This window comes from Octopus bimaculoides, chromosome 8 (assembly GCF_046866305.1).
Source record: "Octopus bimaculoides isolate indiv1 chromosome 8, ASM4686630v1, whole genome shotgun sequence".
NCBI lineage: Eukaryota > Metazoa > Mollusca > Cephalopoda > Octopoda > Octopodidae > Octopus > Octopus bimaculoides.
The window spans coordinates 44,189,782-44,207,481 of record NC_142935.1 but is presented as its reverse complement, the minus strand read 5'-3'; the positions used below and the strand labels follow the sequence as shown (position 1 = coordinate 44,207,481).

Below are 17,700 nucleotides of genomic sequence, written 5' to 3'. Positions count from 1 at the left end.
TGCCATGTAGCATAGCTGTTTGCACACAGGCATCATACAGTCTGCTTTTCACTCTGAGTGAGAGACCCTTTGTTACCAGCAGTGGTAGGAGCTCTCTGAACTTTACTCATCCTATTCTTATTCTAGCAGCTACACTCTCGGAGCATCCACCCCTGCTACTGACTTGGTCACCTAGGTAATGGAAGCTATCGACTGCTTCTGGTTTTCTCCACTATGATGTGATGGAATCTATTTTCTGTACATTTTTAGAGTTAATTCTACCTGTGCACCTTCTACACACAAAAACTATCTTCACTGTTAACCTACCTCTGATATTGCTGCACCTCTTACTATTCCTGGTGGATGACACCTTTGCATCATTCAGGGAACAACTCTCCAAAATGGGGTCTGTTTGAGTAGTTGTTACTCTCAAGGGTTCTACAAGGGCCAAGTGCAGATCCTACTTCAACCTCTTTTAGCAACTTTTTACAACATGCATAGGAAACATTGGGTCCATTATTTGACATGCAGGTCCCCACACAGCACAGAGCTGGGGTAGGGGTGATACTTTAAAAAATGCCATAATGTTTAAAAGACATTCCAAGTGAGAGTTGCAGAACTGTTTCAACAGATGGAAAAAAAAAAATAATAATAAAACAACCCTTACCTGGATTTCATTTCTATAGTGGGCCACTCATCAATATATCCAGTCACTCCTTGGAGTTGGATGGCACCAATGATTAGGCCAAAGATAAACCCTAGATGAATATATATATATATATATTTAATTCTCTATATTTAATACTCAATATTTCATATATTCGATAAGACATTCAACACTTCATTTCATTTTTCATTTTACCATTTAATTTTATAAGAATATAAATAAAACATAAAAAACAGACACAGTTGGAACTCTTTTAAATAATATATTTCTCTATACACGATCATACAAAACCCTTTTTTTGTATATATATATATTTTTTTATTTTGTATATTTATTTTTATTCACATATATATATATATATATATATATATATATATATATATATATAAGAAGAGGGGTGACAATAACTTTGAAGTTCCTGCTTTCTAGCCTTCAACAGATTGTCTGATAAAAGCTTGTAGGCTGAAACTTTGAAGTCACTGTCACCTCATTGCTTTTAAAAATTTAATTCTTTAACAAACATGTACTCTACTAAAAAAGTATTAAGCAAATCTTCAGTTTAATGTTACAATATTTTTATACATAACTTTACATAAAAATAAACATTAATATATATATATATATATATATATATATATATGCACTTACATACTCACATACATATACATACACACATGCATTCACTCACACACTTGGAGACCTTCTTGTCTTAATGAATATTTGCAAGAGAGTTTGGTACTCCTTTGTTTATGATGACAAGCATTCCAGTTGATTTGTTCAACAGAACAGTCTGCTCAGGAAATTAATGTGCAAGTAGCTGAGCACTCCACAGACAAGCATACCCTTAATGTAGTTCTCAGAGAGTTCAGCATGACACAGAATGTGACAAAGCTTCCCCTTTGAATTACTGGTACTGCACACTTTTGTCAGCTGAGTGGATTGGAGCAATGTGAAGTAAAATGTCTCGCTCAAGGACACAATGCACCAGTGGGAATTGAACCCCTGATCTTATGATCGTGAGCCGACTACCTGAACCAATAAACCATGTGCCTTCACACTTGCAAGAGAGTATATCCCATTAAAAGTACCTGTGGGTCAGGTACACATGCATCATATACTTGACACTCATTTCTCTTCAGATTCTTCAGAGATTTTCCACATCAAACATCAATATCTCACAATCATGTAGAATCACACTTCTTCCACATGTTTCACACAGTTTGTACATATCCAACTCGAACAATGAAAGAAAGTATTCAACTGACCACAGATAATGCACAATGCAAGACCAATTGATTCCGATCTCAGACCAAGATTTCGTAAAGAATAATTTTGGATCACAATACCAAAAGTCCCAGCCAGTATTGGGCCCTGACAAAAGAACAGGAGAAAAACAATTTAAAAATATACATAAAACTACAATACACAAAGCATAAAGATAGAAAAGTCTAGCAAATACAAGAATTACATAGAACCTGCACACAGAGTCTTTCTATCCAACACTCAGTGTGAATTTGCATCACATCTCTCTCTCTCTTTCTCTCTCCACATAAATCAGCTCATACCCAGCTGCTCTCCCTAACTACTTTGTGCTCTACTTTCCAAGATGAGACTGTTTGTCTCCTTTCTCTCCTGGTTTTTCTTTGACAGACCATTGGGTACATAGTGATGACTTGCCTGATAACTGACCAGTGGTAGTAATACAGCTAAAGCCAACTATTAGAAGGAACTTACATCCCCTCACTACAGAATTCAATGACTACTACAACTCATTGTCACTGCTGGCATTATTGTTGTACAGACAAAGGTGGCGAGCTGGCAGAATCCTTAGCACGCCGGGGGAAATGCTTAGCAGTATTTCACCCGTTGCTACGATCTGAGTCCAAATTCCACCGAGGTCAACTTTGCCTTTCTTCCTTTCAGGGTTGATAAAATGAGTACCAGTTGAGTACTGGGGTCGATGTAATCAACTTACTCCTCCCCATAAAATTTCAGGCCTTGAGTTTATATTAGAAAGAATTATTGTTGGACAGAGAATTTTTCTCTTTTTTTTTCTGATGTTGTTACAATGACAATACTTTTTTTAGCTAACAATTAAATACTTTTATATTTGGACTTCATGCAGATTTTTCTTCTGTCAACCAACCAAAAATTTTTTTTCATTATACATCTATCACTGCCATTTTTATGTTTTTATTTGTGTTATAAAGGTGAAGGTAGAACAAGAAGGGCAGCTTCTGTGATTTCTGACCTTTTCAAGGCCTCTGAAATTGGTGGTAGGGAGTTATTCTCAGACTGATGATCTGATCAGAATCCTTGCAACAGAAATGAACTCCATTAATGTTACCTTGGGTGACATGCAGTGGTGTTAAACTGGAGGACAGATTACTATATTTGATGGCATATAAGACATGGTTTTATACAAAAAAGTCTCAAAAGGTCACCCTAGGCCCTATGCTAAAATTTGAATGTATCTAATATCCTCATGCATCTTTTATATCATCAAATATGGTAGGTCTACCACCTAGAATATGAACTCTAAATAAGTGAAAGGTCATTTTATGTAATATCCTTTATCTTTTTCTTGTTTCAGTCATTAGATTGTGGCCATGCTGGGGCACTGCCTTGAAGGAGTTGTAATTGAATGAATCAATCCCAGTACTAATTATTTTAAAGCCTGGTATTTATTCTATTGATTCCTTTTGATGAACCGCTAAATTACAGGAATGTAAGCACACCAACACCAGTCGTCTAGCAGGAGTGAGGGACAATCACTGACACAAAGCCACACACACACATATACACTAACAGACATACACAGACACACACATAGATATATAATGAACTTCTTTTAGTTTCAAACCACCAAATCCACTCACAAGGCTTTGATTGACCCAAAACTATAGCAGAAGACACTTGCCCAAGGTGCCACACAGTGGGACTGAACCCAGAACCATTTGATTTGGAAGCAAGCTTCTTACCACACAGCCACATCTGTGCCTATGAAAAAGAATTTTATTATTTTCAGCTACAGATATTGCATAATGTCCAGATATTCATGATAAGTTTGCAACCATAACATAAAGTTGACACCAGTTTTTGACTAACTATAGAACTGATAAACTGTTATGTTTTTGTGATATCACTCTTAGCTTACTGTGATGATATGGATGTTTTAATATATCTACTGCTGAAGACATTCGAATTCTTCTTTACAAATTTTAATGTCACATAAAATGGCCTTTTAGTCCTGCTTTCCTGACCATAACATGTGAATTTAAAATCTTTCAACAGCTACAAACAAAATAAAGTTAGGATGGACAAAGCGAGAAACATCAATTAAATGCTTCAATATTTGGCTATTACTGTGTTATGATAATAATAACTACAGACTTTTTTTTAATAAAACCAACAAGCTGTTCAAATAACAATAATATATCAAGGTTTACTTACCATCAATGGTGATATCAACATACTGGCTACTAAAACAACCGAACTGTTTTCTACCAAACCAAGAACAGAAATCATACTGCAAGAATAGAAACAGGAATAACTTAAATTCTTTAGTCAAACTTATTTAGCAAGAGAAAAGATCTGAGATTCACTGTTCAAACTAAAAATAATTGGCTTTAATTGAATCATATCAACTATTTAAAATACATGCATTCCCATGTTCTTCTAAATTGCCTGATCACTAAATGTTTTGTTCATTCAAGATCTTTATCATCTCAGTTATTCTAAAGTTAGCTTTTCTGAGGAGGTTTAATAAAACTGAATAATGTTAAGAGTTGTCCTTGTGCTTCCTACAAAAAGATCATATTCATCCTCCACTACATGTCCACTTCCCATTCAATATTTAAATAATTTGAGTTTCAGAGTTGTCTTGCTTGCCTTTCTTGAAGAGAATTATCAATCATTAGCACTAATTACGATTTTGTTCATTTTAGGTATAATTTTAATTGATTAAATACTTTATGGTTTATTACATATACAATAATAGTCTGCACTTAACTATGTCCTCTATGTAGAAAGCATCACTAAGAAGTTTTCCAACAGCAACAATAACAATTTATCTATATACATATACATACACACACACACACACACACACACACATATATATATATATATATATATATATATATATATATAGAAAGAGAAAGAGAGAAGTGAAGACATATGTGACACAGCTCATCTCAATTCATCCCCAAATGAGGCAAATCTATTGCAAAGTACTCAATAAAAAGACACTGACCCCTATCCCTTTTTCATACTTTTTAACCTTTCGTCACCTGGCACAAAGCCACATCACTCAATACAACTTGCCTTCTCATATGAGGGTGTTTTTGTCTTGCAAGTTATTTGGTAGGTGCTGTCATAATTTTATGATACTGGCATGTGTGTGTGTGTGTGTGTGTGTGTGTGTGTGTGTGTGTACATATATAATCATAGTTTCTTTGTTGTACATCTATGTCCTGATCACTGATATTCTAGGCACTAGCATGGCTGTGTGGTTAGGAAGCTTGCTTTCCAGCTACATGGTTTCGGGTTCAGTCCCACCACATGGCACCTTGGGCAAGTGTCTTCTGCTATATCTCCGGGCCGATTGAAGCTTTGTGATTGAATTTGGTAGGCGGAAGTTACTGCTGTGTGTGTATATGTCTGTGTATGTGCTTGTGCCTCTCTGAGAGAAAGAGAGAGTGGGAAATCAGTTGAGGATCTATAAGGATTTACATAACTGGTAATTGAAATGTATTTATATACTAACCTTGCTAAAATTATGAGCATACAATAGTCAAATGTAAAAACAGCACCAGCACGGACGGAATCTACCACCTGGAAGAGATTAAAAGTTTTGAGGATAATAATGATAATAATAATAATAATACTAATAATATGAATGCAATTAAACCTGAATCTGGGTCTAAATACCTGGGAATACTTGAGGCAGATAGATATTAAGGAAAAGACAAAGAAGGAATACTTATGATGAGTGCGAAACATATTGATTTCAAAGCTGAAGGCCAGAAACATAATTTTGGCAATAAACTTGTGTGCATTCACCGTAGTACAGTGTGGTGCTGGAATTCTGAAGTGGACAGAGAAGGACCTAAATGAGTTGGACAGGAAGACAAGAAAGCTCTCGACAATGCATGAAGCCCATCATCCATGTGCTAACACTGATTGCCTATACATGAAGAAAGAAAATGGAGGAAAGGGACTGATAAGTGTGGAAGATTGCATATGTATCAAACTTGGGAGCTTACTGAGATGCCTATCCCAACATAAGGAAACCTTGCTATTGTCAGTTAGAAATGATAGAGTATTGAAAGCAGAGAGAAAAAGGTAAAACAAAGGAAGAAGTACAAAAAGGACATGAACAAGCACTATGCAATAAGGGACTATCCAATCAGTTCCACGTAACCATAACTGAAGTTTCTGGAGAACATAGGTGGGATTGACTGAAGAAAGGGACACTGAAAAAAGAGGCTGAGAGCACTTTACTGGCAGCACAAGACCAAGCTTTGGCCACGAATTGGAGGGTCAACCTTAGTAATGAGCAAGTGTCTCCACTGAGCCACATCTGTAATAGAGTGGACCAAATCCTTGCCATTTCGTGAACGAATGCCCTAGACTAACCCAAAACCATATCACCAGTTGTGGAGATATGATGAAGTAGCAAAAGTGCTACATTGGAAACAGTGCTAAAAGTGGGGTCTAGAGAGAGACAAGATGTCATATCAGCACAAACCACAGAGAGTGGCGGAGCCAGAGACCTGCAAAATTCTGAGGGATTTCCCAACTTAAACAGATCAGGTACTAGAGTATAACGGACTGGATCTAGTGATAGTGGACAAGATGCACCACATGTGCTATATAGTTGATGTTGCATACCCTTGGACTCATGAAGAGTCAAGAAGGAAGATGAAAAATAGATATATACAGTCCTCTTAAGTATGAAATAGCTCGGCTATGGAAAATGAAGAAGGTGAAGACAGTGCCAATTATTGTTGCGTTCTTGGGGACATTATCAGAAGGTATCAAAAGGAATATCAAGGAAAGTGGAATAGAGTGCCCAATAGAACTGTTAAAAAAGGTTTGCTTTCTTGGTATGGCCAGAATAATCAGGAAAGTATAAGATAGTTGAAAAGAATAAATAGCATGGTACTGTAAGCTGCAGGCAGTAAGCCTGCTACACATGCCAGACTCCAGGAGTTCCAACAAAACCTGAGATGAAAAAGAAATAATAATAATGATATATAACCTAACAAGAACCTACAAATATATATAACATGCAGATAATAGCACTGCCAGGCACTGCACACATCCTATGTTAAAGCACTTTCAATATAGTAAAAATAGCAACACTAAAACAAACTACAGAACATACCCAAGACACACAGGACTGTGTTTGGTAAAGAAGGAAGAAGAGAAGGAGGAGGAGGAGAAGGAGAAGAAGAAGAAGAAGAAGAAGAAGAAGAAGAAGAAGAAGAAGAAGAAGAAGAAGAAGAAGAAGAAGAAGAAGAAGAAGAAAAAGAAGAAGAAGAAGAAGAAGAAGAAGAAGAAGAAGAAGAAGAAGAAGAAGAAGAAGAAGAAGAAGAAGACGCATGCTGGGCAAAATGCTTTGCAGCATCTCATCCATCTCTACGTTCTGATTTCAAATTCTGTTGAGGTCGATAAAATAAGTAGCAGTTGAGTACTGGGGCTTATGTAGTCAACTAGCCCCCACCACTCGAAATTACTGGCCTTGTGCTAAAATCAGATACCGATATTAACAACAACAACAACAATAAGAAATAAAGACAGTGGACTGTAAGAAAAGACCAAGAGATGACCCATCTAATTACCACCACCATAACTTGTCTGTTGGTAATTTATAAGCTACACTCCTAATTATAATCCAAAGGGTGATTAAACATTTACAGAAAAAAATATTAATTCCAGTAAAGAAGAAGGGATGGTATACATCGAAATCATATGCAACAAGGTCCAATTTCTATCACTAAGACAATAATCATAGCTCTTAAATTCTTTTAAATCATTGTAAATATTTGATTGAGAACTTTACAGTATTTTCACTTTATCTTTGGATATGTGTCCAGTGGCAGACTGGCCAGGTTGCCAGCTTGCCCATTGATAAGTGGGGCCCCTGCACCATTAGAATCCATATGTGGGGGCCCATGTTAGTATCTAAGGGACCCATCCCTTCAAGTTTGAGAATTTTTTACTCACTCCTGGAAGAATGCATTAATTATTTCAGCCTGGCTGTGTTTGTAGACAGTTGAAAAGAATACTTCTAACAAAAAAAAAAAAAAAGATAGCATCATAGTTGGGGTGGGCTTCCTTAGTCTCTTGGCAACCAATATTCTTAGAGCCAGTCCATCACTGTGTGTGTCATTATCTCAATAGAATACTATCAATTCTATTAATGACTTGTAGGGGACATGGTATTTTGAAATATCATGTCCCTACAAGTCATTGATATTTATGTACCAGCTTCCAGGAATGTGTTTAATGTGTAAAATTGGGATATCCAATAATGATATAGGGTTGATTTGGTGTTTATTTAAGCAATGGGTTCATGGCTGATTAATGGGTTTGATGGGTGCTGATGGAGGAACAAAAACTCCTGAATTATGTCATATATGCCCAGTACCCATTTTTCATCTTTGATCTCATTGTTGTCGTTTACATCAGGTGTCTTGGATACAAAAGGTCTTAACAAAATCAGTGTTGGTTATAATTTCCATAGAAAACTGTAGAGATGACTTTAACACATCACTATCAATACTGTGAAGATTTATTAAAATATCTAAGGTCTCTTGATGATGCAAAAATATTAAAAAAATGAACCAGTCATGTGCTTTGATTGATAAACAAGAATACAATTGATTCAATATCATGTGACAGATACATCAAAATGTTAGAGGTACACAAATTTCATAACATGATGAACTTCTTTAAAAGATAAATGGAAAAGTGTTCTTACCATCTCGAGAAAAAATTTTGATTGTAAGCTCCAGTCTCACAACGATTCTAAAGTAATTGTATGATTCATTCTACACTTATTGCTACTGGATTGGTGATAAAAATAGTCAATTTGAGGGAATACATAGGAAGAGGGAGCACCAAGCGCATCTACCATAACATTTTCAAAAATAACCTAAAATTATATACTGCAAATGGCCTTCAGCTTGAGAGTCTCTTCATTATTGTCTGAGTAGTTTTAGTTTATTAAATGCATTAAAATGTTCCTTGAGGCAGATTGTTAAGTTAGAAATATAATGTAGTATTCCATGGAAGGGAAAGAAACTGGACATCTCTGATCCATATTAATACATGGGTATTGATGAATAAAACTGTGAGTGAAAGATTTGTGAATGCAAATGGAAAATGATTATTTTGTTGGTCAAAATAAAATATCATTTGTGTCATTAACACATTTTCCATGGCAATATATGGCAATTCTACATCATATAGACTATAACACTAAGAATGTTAGAACAAAACATTATATATACCATAATAAGTCATAAGTTATATGCTACATAATAATACAACGTTCAGTGATTTTATATCACAAAAAGAGATTGTGGGAGACTACTGAGTGTCAAGGAAAAAATTAAGAAGACAGGTATTAATTGTTCTTACCACCTTGCTGCCTAATAAGACAGGCTGCTGCTATGTGCTCTTGGTGACTATGATTATCACTACAAAATTCTCTCATGAAACTGAATTAGATTTCAGACTGCTAAAATCAAAACATAAGGCAGCAGAAAAATGTGGACCTATTGACAGTACATAAGACAATCTTGATGAACAATTATAAAGCATGTCTTTGTATGGCTAATAAATTTCTGAACTGAATACTCCACATATAAAGGAAAAGAAGAAAAAAACAAACTATCGTTGGCTTGTGTTAACAAATCCAGGTGGAATGTTGGTAGCAGAAAAATCAGTTGTCATCATACAAAGACAGGCCATCACAATATATTAGAAGGAATATCTACAATTTCAACAAAAGAAGTGGCAGATATCATTTGTGGAAAATACACCACATTTTATGGGGAAATTTTCAGAAACAATACACCATGTTGTATCAGGATATTCTACACTAATTTCCATAAAATACATTTGCAGATGCAATGTAGTAAAGCTACTCTGCTCATCTAGTTTTATCATCTTCTAGAAAAAAGTTATGTGATAATCATATGAACTTGGATCAATCTTAGAAAATGACAGTATAAATGTACTTTTGCAGAAATACCACCAAATAGAACACATCAAGACTTGCCCCGACTGGCTCCTGTGCCAGTGGTACATAAAAAACACCATCTGAACATGGCTGATGCTAGTGCTGCCTGACTGGCTCCCATGCTGGTGGCACATAAAAAGTGCCCACTACACTCTCAGAGTGGTTGGCATTAGGTAGGGCATCTAGATTTACAAACATTGCCAGATCAGATTGGAGCCTGGTGCAGCCTCCTGGCTTGCCAGTCCTCAGTCAAACCATCCAACCCATGCCAGCATGGAAAACAGACGTTAAACAATGCTGCTGCTGCTGATGATGATGATGATCATCATCATTTCCCATGACAAAAATGACAATAGTATATTAATAATCGACATAGCAGACTATGACGTGCAAAAGTGATCTGAAAAGAACTAAGTAATTACACTGACCTACAACTGAATTAAAAACAGCAAGGCAATAAGTAAGGAATGCATCTACCATCCCATTTGTGATTGATATAACTAAAATAATACATAAACATTTCTGTAAAGACTTTGAAAATTACTTATCAAGCATAAACCAGAACTAAAAACATCATGACAATAATTATAAAATGCATTTATCATCCCGTTTGTAAGTGATACCAAGATAATAATACATAAAGATTGAAAAATTACTTATAGGGCGTGTACCAGAAAATAACAATACTACAGCTTGTAAGTTTTGTGATGGCATTCTCACATGGCATTTATTAATGTTGAATATTTATGTATATGTTTTTCAATGTGTGCCTAATTCTTTTTGAAGAAAGGCAACTTTTGAGGCATTTCTCAAACCATGAATAATTAAGATTCTGTCAGCTATTTGAAATTTAGTACAAGGTTTCAAATTTGTGGAGGAATAAAAATGATTATCATGAACCCAGTACTTTAAACAGTGGCACTTTATTTTATCACTACTAGAAGGGGATGATAAACCTTTCATTCTTTTAATTTTAATAAAAATAAATACCAGTTTAGCAGTGGAGTCAGTAATATTGACTTTATTGACCTCCACCCCACATTTTATAATAATAACAAAATAATGTAAGGACTGACCTGTGCCACAACTAGACGGGACTTCACGGATTTCTTGAATTTGCTTTCATTTTCTTTGTTTATACTGCAACAAACACAACAACAATGAAAGCATGGAAAATGGACATTAAATGGTGCTGATGATGATGACAATGATGATGATGATGATGATGGAGGATAATAATAATAATAATAACAATAATAATAATAATAATAATAATAATAATAATAATAATAATAATAATAATAATAAGTAGCAGAAGTTGTTGGGGGTACATCATAGCCATGTGTTGAGAGGGATTCTTAGGAGTTTGAATAATTTACCTTTGAAAATATGAGAATTTTGTTCAACAACCTTTTGAGCTGGATGGGGTATTTGACCCGAAGAAAATTCTAACTGGGCCCTACCTGCAAGGTCATGTGCTGTTTATCTTGATATGAGATCACTATGTCATGCACATATGTTTGTGAGGAATGTGCCTGGTATACCCTTATCAGATGGGTAGCCATGATGGGTATATTGGGCTTTGTATATTTATACCTCTGTGTCACTTTGATGGTATGCACTGCTTCCTCACTCAATAATAATAATCCTTTCTACTATAGGCCTGAAATTTTGGGGGAGGGGCCAGTCAATTAGATGGACCCCAGTACACAACTGATACTTAATTTATCGACTCCAAAAGGATGAAATGCAAAGTCGATTTCGGTGGAATTTGAACTCAGAATATAAAGACAGGTGAAATACCACTAAGCATTTCACCTGGCATGCTAACGATTCAGCCTGCTTGCTGCCTTAATAATAATGATGATGACAATGATGATGATAATGGTGATGCATATTCAGTAGTCTGAAAGTGAGACCTTTTTGACTACTTCAAACACATTAATGATTACTCGGATTCAGATAAGGAATATAGTTGATTACATTAGACTTGTTATCACATATATGGAATGGTGCTGCTGCTACACACACTAACATCCCTGACAACATCCAAAAGAAGTTCATTCAGATAATTGTCTAAAAAATCCCTCACTAATACACTGCAACTACTAGTACATAGACAAAATGTTTATTCTCACTGTCTGTTGCACTGCTACTACATCAGCCTCTGTTCCACTGAACCAGCAAGTTCCACCCAGGCCCACCTGCCAGAACTATCTCTCCTCTCCTTCATGTTATCCTTACTGTGTCCCACATCTTAGAACAGAACAAAACACTTTGCTGAGTCTTGTTTACTAAGAACCCAGTCTTAGAGGGCCTACAAAGGCCATGGGTAGAGTGTCTTCTTCCTGAACAAAGCAATTAAAAAAAAAAAAGAGCCAAAAGGACAACTTTCTCCTGTTCCTCTTCCTAGCCATGCATGTTTTGGTTTCCAGACAACTAACTTAAATGAAATAAGAAAAGGTGAGAAAATAAAAATAAAACAAAAGGTAAGACAATAATAACAATGAAAAAAAAAAACAAAAAAAACAAAAGGAATGAAAGAAAATGGAGAATAAGAAAATCAGTGATAATATGATAAAATCTACATACCTGTTACTTTTTTCTTCAGAATTTTTTTGGTCAAAAGTTTCAACATGCATTGATGCTGGAAAAACACTTGGTAGGATGTAGAGAAAAAATGTTTAACAAAAATGTAGAGAGAAAAAAACATTGAAAATGAAAGAAAAGCAGTACAAAATATTTGTAGAGAAAAAATACTAGTAAAATATAGAGGATAAAATAGAAAAATGTAAAGAAAAATAAATGTAGAATTTTGAAGAGCGAGTTCGTTGCCAGTACCGCTGGACTGGCTCCTGTGCAGGTGGCATGTAAAATACACCATTTCGAGCGTGGCCATTGCCAGTACCTCCTGACTGGCCTTCATGCCGGTGGCACGTAAAAGCACCCACTACACTTTTGGAGTAGTTGGCGTTAGGAAGGGCATCCAGTTGTAGAAAATCTGCTAAATCAGATTGGAGCCTGGTGTAGCCATCTGGTTCACCAGTCCTCAGTCAAATCGTCCAACCCATGCTAGCATGGAAAGCAGATGTTAAATGATGATGATGATACATATAGGAAGAATTTTAACACTTTTGCACACAGAAATATTAATTTATATCAGAAAATTTTTCTAAACTTGCACTAAAATAATTTGGGGGTTTGAAGGTTCAAACCCTAAAAGAGAACACCCAAATAAGTTGCTCATTTCTTATCAGCTTCAAAATACTTAGAACCCTGCACACACTCTCAGCCAAGACTGCTTATATATCAACCAATACCCAGAACAGCTCATGTACTGATGTCAGTTTGGATATCAGGGAACTAGGGAGATCATATAGCCAACTATGTGGTACATGAATTAAGAACATGTCTAACCAGGTTCTAACACAATTTTCAGTTTACGTCAGGCGGGGGGAGTGACTGGCTGGATAAACTAAATATTTCTATCTGATCCATGTTAGTCAAAACTTAGGATTGCTTTGGATGACAAACTTAACGAAATTTCAGAAAGGTCAATGAAGTGCTTAAGTTGTACTGACCTGATAGAAGAACCTTTGAGTTTTTGACCAATTCCAATAGCCATTAGTCTCTTCAATATGTCTTCAATTCTGGCAGGAACACCACAGTCAATAAATGTAATCTGGGTTGCAATTAGAGAACAAATAAATGATTTAGTTTCACCTTCATACACACACACACGCAATCGTTATTCATATATGTGTATATATATGAGACAACAAGGGAAATCCTATGTGGTTGCTGGATTGGCTAGAAGTAGCAGTTGAATTTCTATAAATTTGCACTCTGCCTTCTTAAGAAAAGAAGTATAGATTAAACAATGTTGTTTAACATGCATTATGTTTGAATGAAGAAAGACAGCATGCAGGAATGCATTTTTTTATAAATCTGCTAGAGATAGATAAATAGATAGATAGATAGAGATAGAGATAGAGAGAGAGAGAGAGAGAGAGAGAGAGAGAGAGAGTGTGTACATGTGTGGGGGTGAGTGTGTATATAATGACAAATAAAGAATGGTGTGAAAAAATCATTTCACTACTTCAGTTTACAAATTGTTTCACCTTTGTTCAATGCAACCAACTGACAAAGTGCAAACAACTAACAATACAATTAATTATCCAGCCTAAATAAAATAACATTTATTTGACCAGTTCAATTCTTAGCACTTGTTTTTTTATGTAATGTAAATGTGTTCATATAGACATATCCAACTTGTTATGTATATATTTGATGTTTTTTGAGGTTGCTCAGTATATATTTTGTAGGCAATCCTGAAGAATCTTATTCAGCATCTGTTATTTAGGTTACCTTGAAAAACTACAAAGAAAGTAATCAATTGTTGTACAAATTATTACATAATGTTTCAAGATTGATGACACTAAACTAAGATGAAACAATTGCAAATTGAATTAGTAAATAGATCTGCTCATTCCATATATTTGTTCTTATTAAAGCTCTATGGATATTTGTGGATTTTCAGATATTTGTTTAGTAGTACAAACAACCTTTAGTTTACAGTATTGACTGATAGCCTGTATCTGTGGATGAGCTTAATACTGTAAACACCAGGGTTAAATACCCTAATGAAATTATATATATATACTAATTGTTATTAATACAAACAAGTGGAGGAATAGAAGAAATGAAATTGAAAATGAACAGAGAATATATTAGAACTGATTAGAATTTAATTATATTTTAAAATATAGGAATACAATTGACTGGTTTCACATTAGGTTTTCAAAAATGTTTACCGCATGGAGTTGTGTCACAAATTATATCAACTCTGATCATTGCTATAAAAATAGTTTGTTTATAAAGTAGGAATGTGACTTAGAATGCTATCCATTAACATACGAATTGATTTATCAACACTCCTGTATTATGCTTATGTGACAGTCATGTGAGAAGGCCACATAAAAGCTTTTCTCTACTGAATATGTTGAATATTTCATGTGAAAATTAGTAAACAGTGAGATGAATAAGTGATACGACATACTCAATATGGAATAAAATGAATAAATGAAAACATTTGGTCAATCCCAGATCCTCTTCTTAAGATTGATGGAGTAAGTATCAGTAATATGCTGAGATTTGGATCTTGTGTTAGGTGAAGAAGCAATCCATATATCTATATGGAAGTGGTTTCTAAGAGAAGTACTAGCCACAAATTTGTAGGGAAAACAGTTGATTATACATTAAAGTGGACATAAGCAATACTTTTTGGTTTGTATACTGCTTCTGTCTTGAACAGAGATTTTTTAATGGATATCATAATTGTTTACATAAAAGTGTATTAGATAATTAGTGTTTATTATTTTGTCAAAGAATAATGTCATCAATAAGGGTTACTTTCTTCCCATTGAATATGTTAAAATATATCCCTTCTTTGTAGGGTAGGTAAGATAACAAAGTCTAGAGTAAATATGATAGATGATAGCTGGTACATGAATTTTGGTTTTCTCAAGAACAATCCCAAGTATACATTCTACAATAATGGGTTCATAGGAAAAAGGGAATTGTGTATTACTGATGTTTTTCATAGCCCATTCAGCAGTGGCTTGTATTTCTTTTATTTCTAATAAATGAACTTTCCTTATTAATTCTTGTTTGGTTTAGAGTATTGTCTGCACTTTTATAGAATGGGAAGACTAGAAATTTGGAAGATTTGGTCTTTGTGCATGTGTCCAAATGTTCACTGATTATTTAAATGCCTTAAGTCATTGGATTGTAGCCATGCTGCAGCACTGCCAAGAAGAGTTTTGTTGATTGTATCAACCTCTGAACTTACAAACTTGAACATTTTTTTTATCCTTTGTCAAACTGCTAAATTACAGGACATTAAAAAGACACAACAAAAGCAATATTGATTTTCAGGTGAAAACACACACACACACACACACACACACACACACACACACACACACACACACACACACACACACACACACACACACACACACACACACACACACACACACACACACACACACACACACACACACACACACACACACACACACACACACACACACACACACACACATTTATAGGTATATAATGTGTAGAAGGCATTTCAATGTAGATAGAAATGCTGGAAATTCAGAACATTCTTACAATTGTTATTTGTAAAACATTGTTAATATTATGATATTAAATAGATATTAACTTGCTTATAGGAATCAGAGTCTGTCCATATATCATTTTTCACTGAAAATTCTTCCAGAATATTCTTCACCATCTGAAACAAAAAATCATTATATATAAGTTTAAACATTTCAATAAAAAAAAAAAATGTAAGTTATGGTACAGAAATATCATTTATGGCATTATGGTTAAGAAGTTCATTTTGCAATCACATGGATCTGGATTCCATCCAGATAAAAGACAATTTGGTACAATTGTAGATTTGTCAAAGCCTTAGGAATGAAATGTATACGTGTGTGTGTGTGTAGCTGTTTAAGAATCCCTAAGTCAGGAAAAAATGCACTTGTATGCCTGTCAGTAGAGTGGGTATATTAATCGAAGTGTAAAGCATTATATATCCATTATGGTTGTCGTAATGCTTTGCTTCCATTTGTTTAATAAAAATTCCTCCACCTAATGATTTTGCTTTCATTTTGTGATAAACAGCTATCATGCAGAAAATGCCAGCTTCCAAATCCTGTTTTCTGTTTAGGCAAAACTGATTAAACTTCAAACCCCAGTAACATTTTACAGTAATTTTTCCGGAACAAATAAATTACAAAATTGGATTTCACATGGAAAATTATTTCAATATACCAAATTTGAAAATTTTGATGTTTTTTTAAAATTTCACAATGTGACAGCATCAGGGAAGACCCTACAAAAGTAGAGAGATAGACATCTACACGTGTTGAAAATTCTAAGATGGAATAGAATATTTTTCTGAACCATGACATGATGTAAAATTCTATATGTTTAGCTTAATCGGCAAAAGCATCGTCACATGTAATGACGGGGATGTGAGTTCGAGTCCACAGCTGGCCACCTACACTTTTCTCTGCAAAAATAGGGATAGTTTATCCTGTTCAGGCTATATTATTAGCATTATTCTGCGATTGAGAATTTAAACATCACTTCTTTAACTTTCTATAAAAAAGACATCTCAACGCTTCTAAAAGCAAGCTTCGCTTGTTTGTTTATGTTTGTCGTAATTTGAATTTCTATATAAGTAGTACTGAAGGTGTAATGTAAAGAAACAACTCCTCTGAATGTTTTTATATTCTTACATCTTCTAGTTTGAGTTGTATGTTATTTTTCAATTTATGTTAAGAATGAAACAGTTTTAGCTTGGGAACAAAATGAAAGACAGTATCTATAGTTTTATTGTTTCAGTACATTGGTAAAGTTTTAATAGAACTTAATACAGTTATTTGAAAACAAATATATAACACTTTATCTCTCACTTATTTGTTTTACATCTGTTGTTGGACATATTGTAAAAGTTTTGACTGAGCATATGATAGTTAATTCACAAAAGCACATACATTAATTGATAGGTAAAAATTAAAGAACAGAGTATTAAAATTCGCCGTTCCCTTCAGTAAACATATGCTCTCTCTCCTGGTTTGTTCGTCTCTCGTTCTCTTTCTCTCTCTCTGTCTCTCACATTCCCTATCTTTCTGTCTCTTCCTCGCTCCTCCCCTTCACTGATATCAGCCACCCTCATTATGCTATCACATTTCCCTCAACCCAACACTCTTTGCACCCTTCT

At 34.7% G+C, this 17,700-nt stretch overlaps 1 protein-coding gene across 2 annotated transcripts in view; it reads right to left on the bottom strand.

Annotated features, from left to right (window-relative positions):
- LOC106871746 (uncharacterized) overlaps positions 1 to 17,700 on the bottom strand; it is a 50,920-nt gene that overhangs the window by 22,374 nt on the left and 10,846 nt on the right. The window contains exons 2-9 of one of the 2 annotated variants that reach the window (XM_014918371.3): positions 16,132 to 16,203; positions 13,484 to 13,584; positions 12,495 to 12,560; positions 10,979 to 11,042; positions 5,415 to 5,482; positions 4,100 to 4,175; positions 1,912 to 2,017; positions 647 to 737 (exon numbers count right to left, since the gene is read on the bottom strand). In XM_014918371.3, coding sequence (XP_014773857.2) covers positions 647 to 737; positions 1,912 to 2,017; positions 4,100 to 4,175; positions 5,415 to 5,482; positions 10,979 to 11,042; positions 12,495 to 12,560; positions 13,484 to 13,584; positions 16,132 to 16,203 — 644 coding nt within the window. The remainder of the gene's footprint in view (positions 1 to 646; positions 738 to 1,911; positions 2,018 to 4,099; positions 4,176 to 5,414; positions 5,483 to 10,978; positions 11,043 to 12,494; positions 12,561 to 13,483; positions 13,585 to 16,131; positions 16,204 to 17,700) is intronic. The other variant, XM_014918372.3, reaches the window with a different exon arrangement.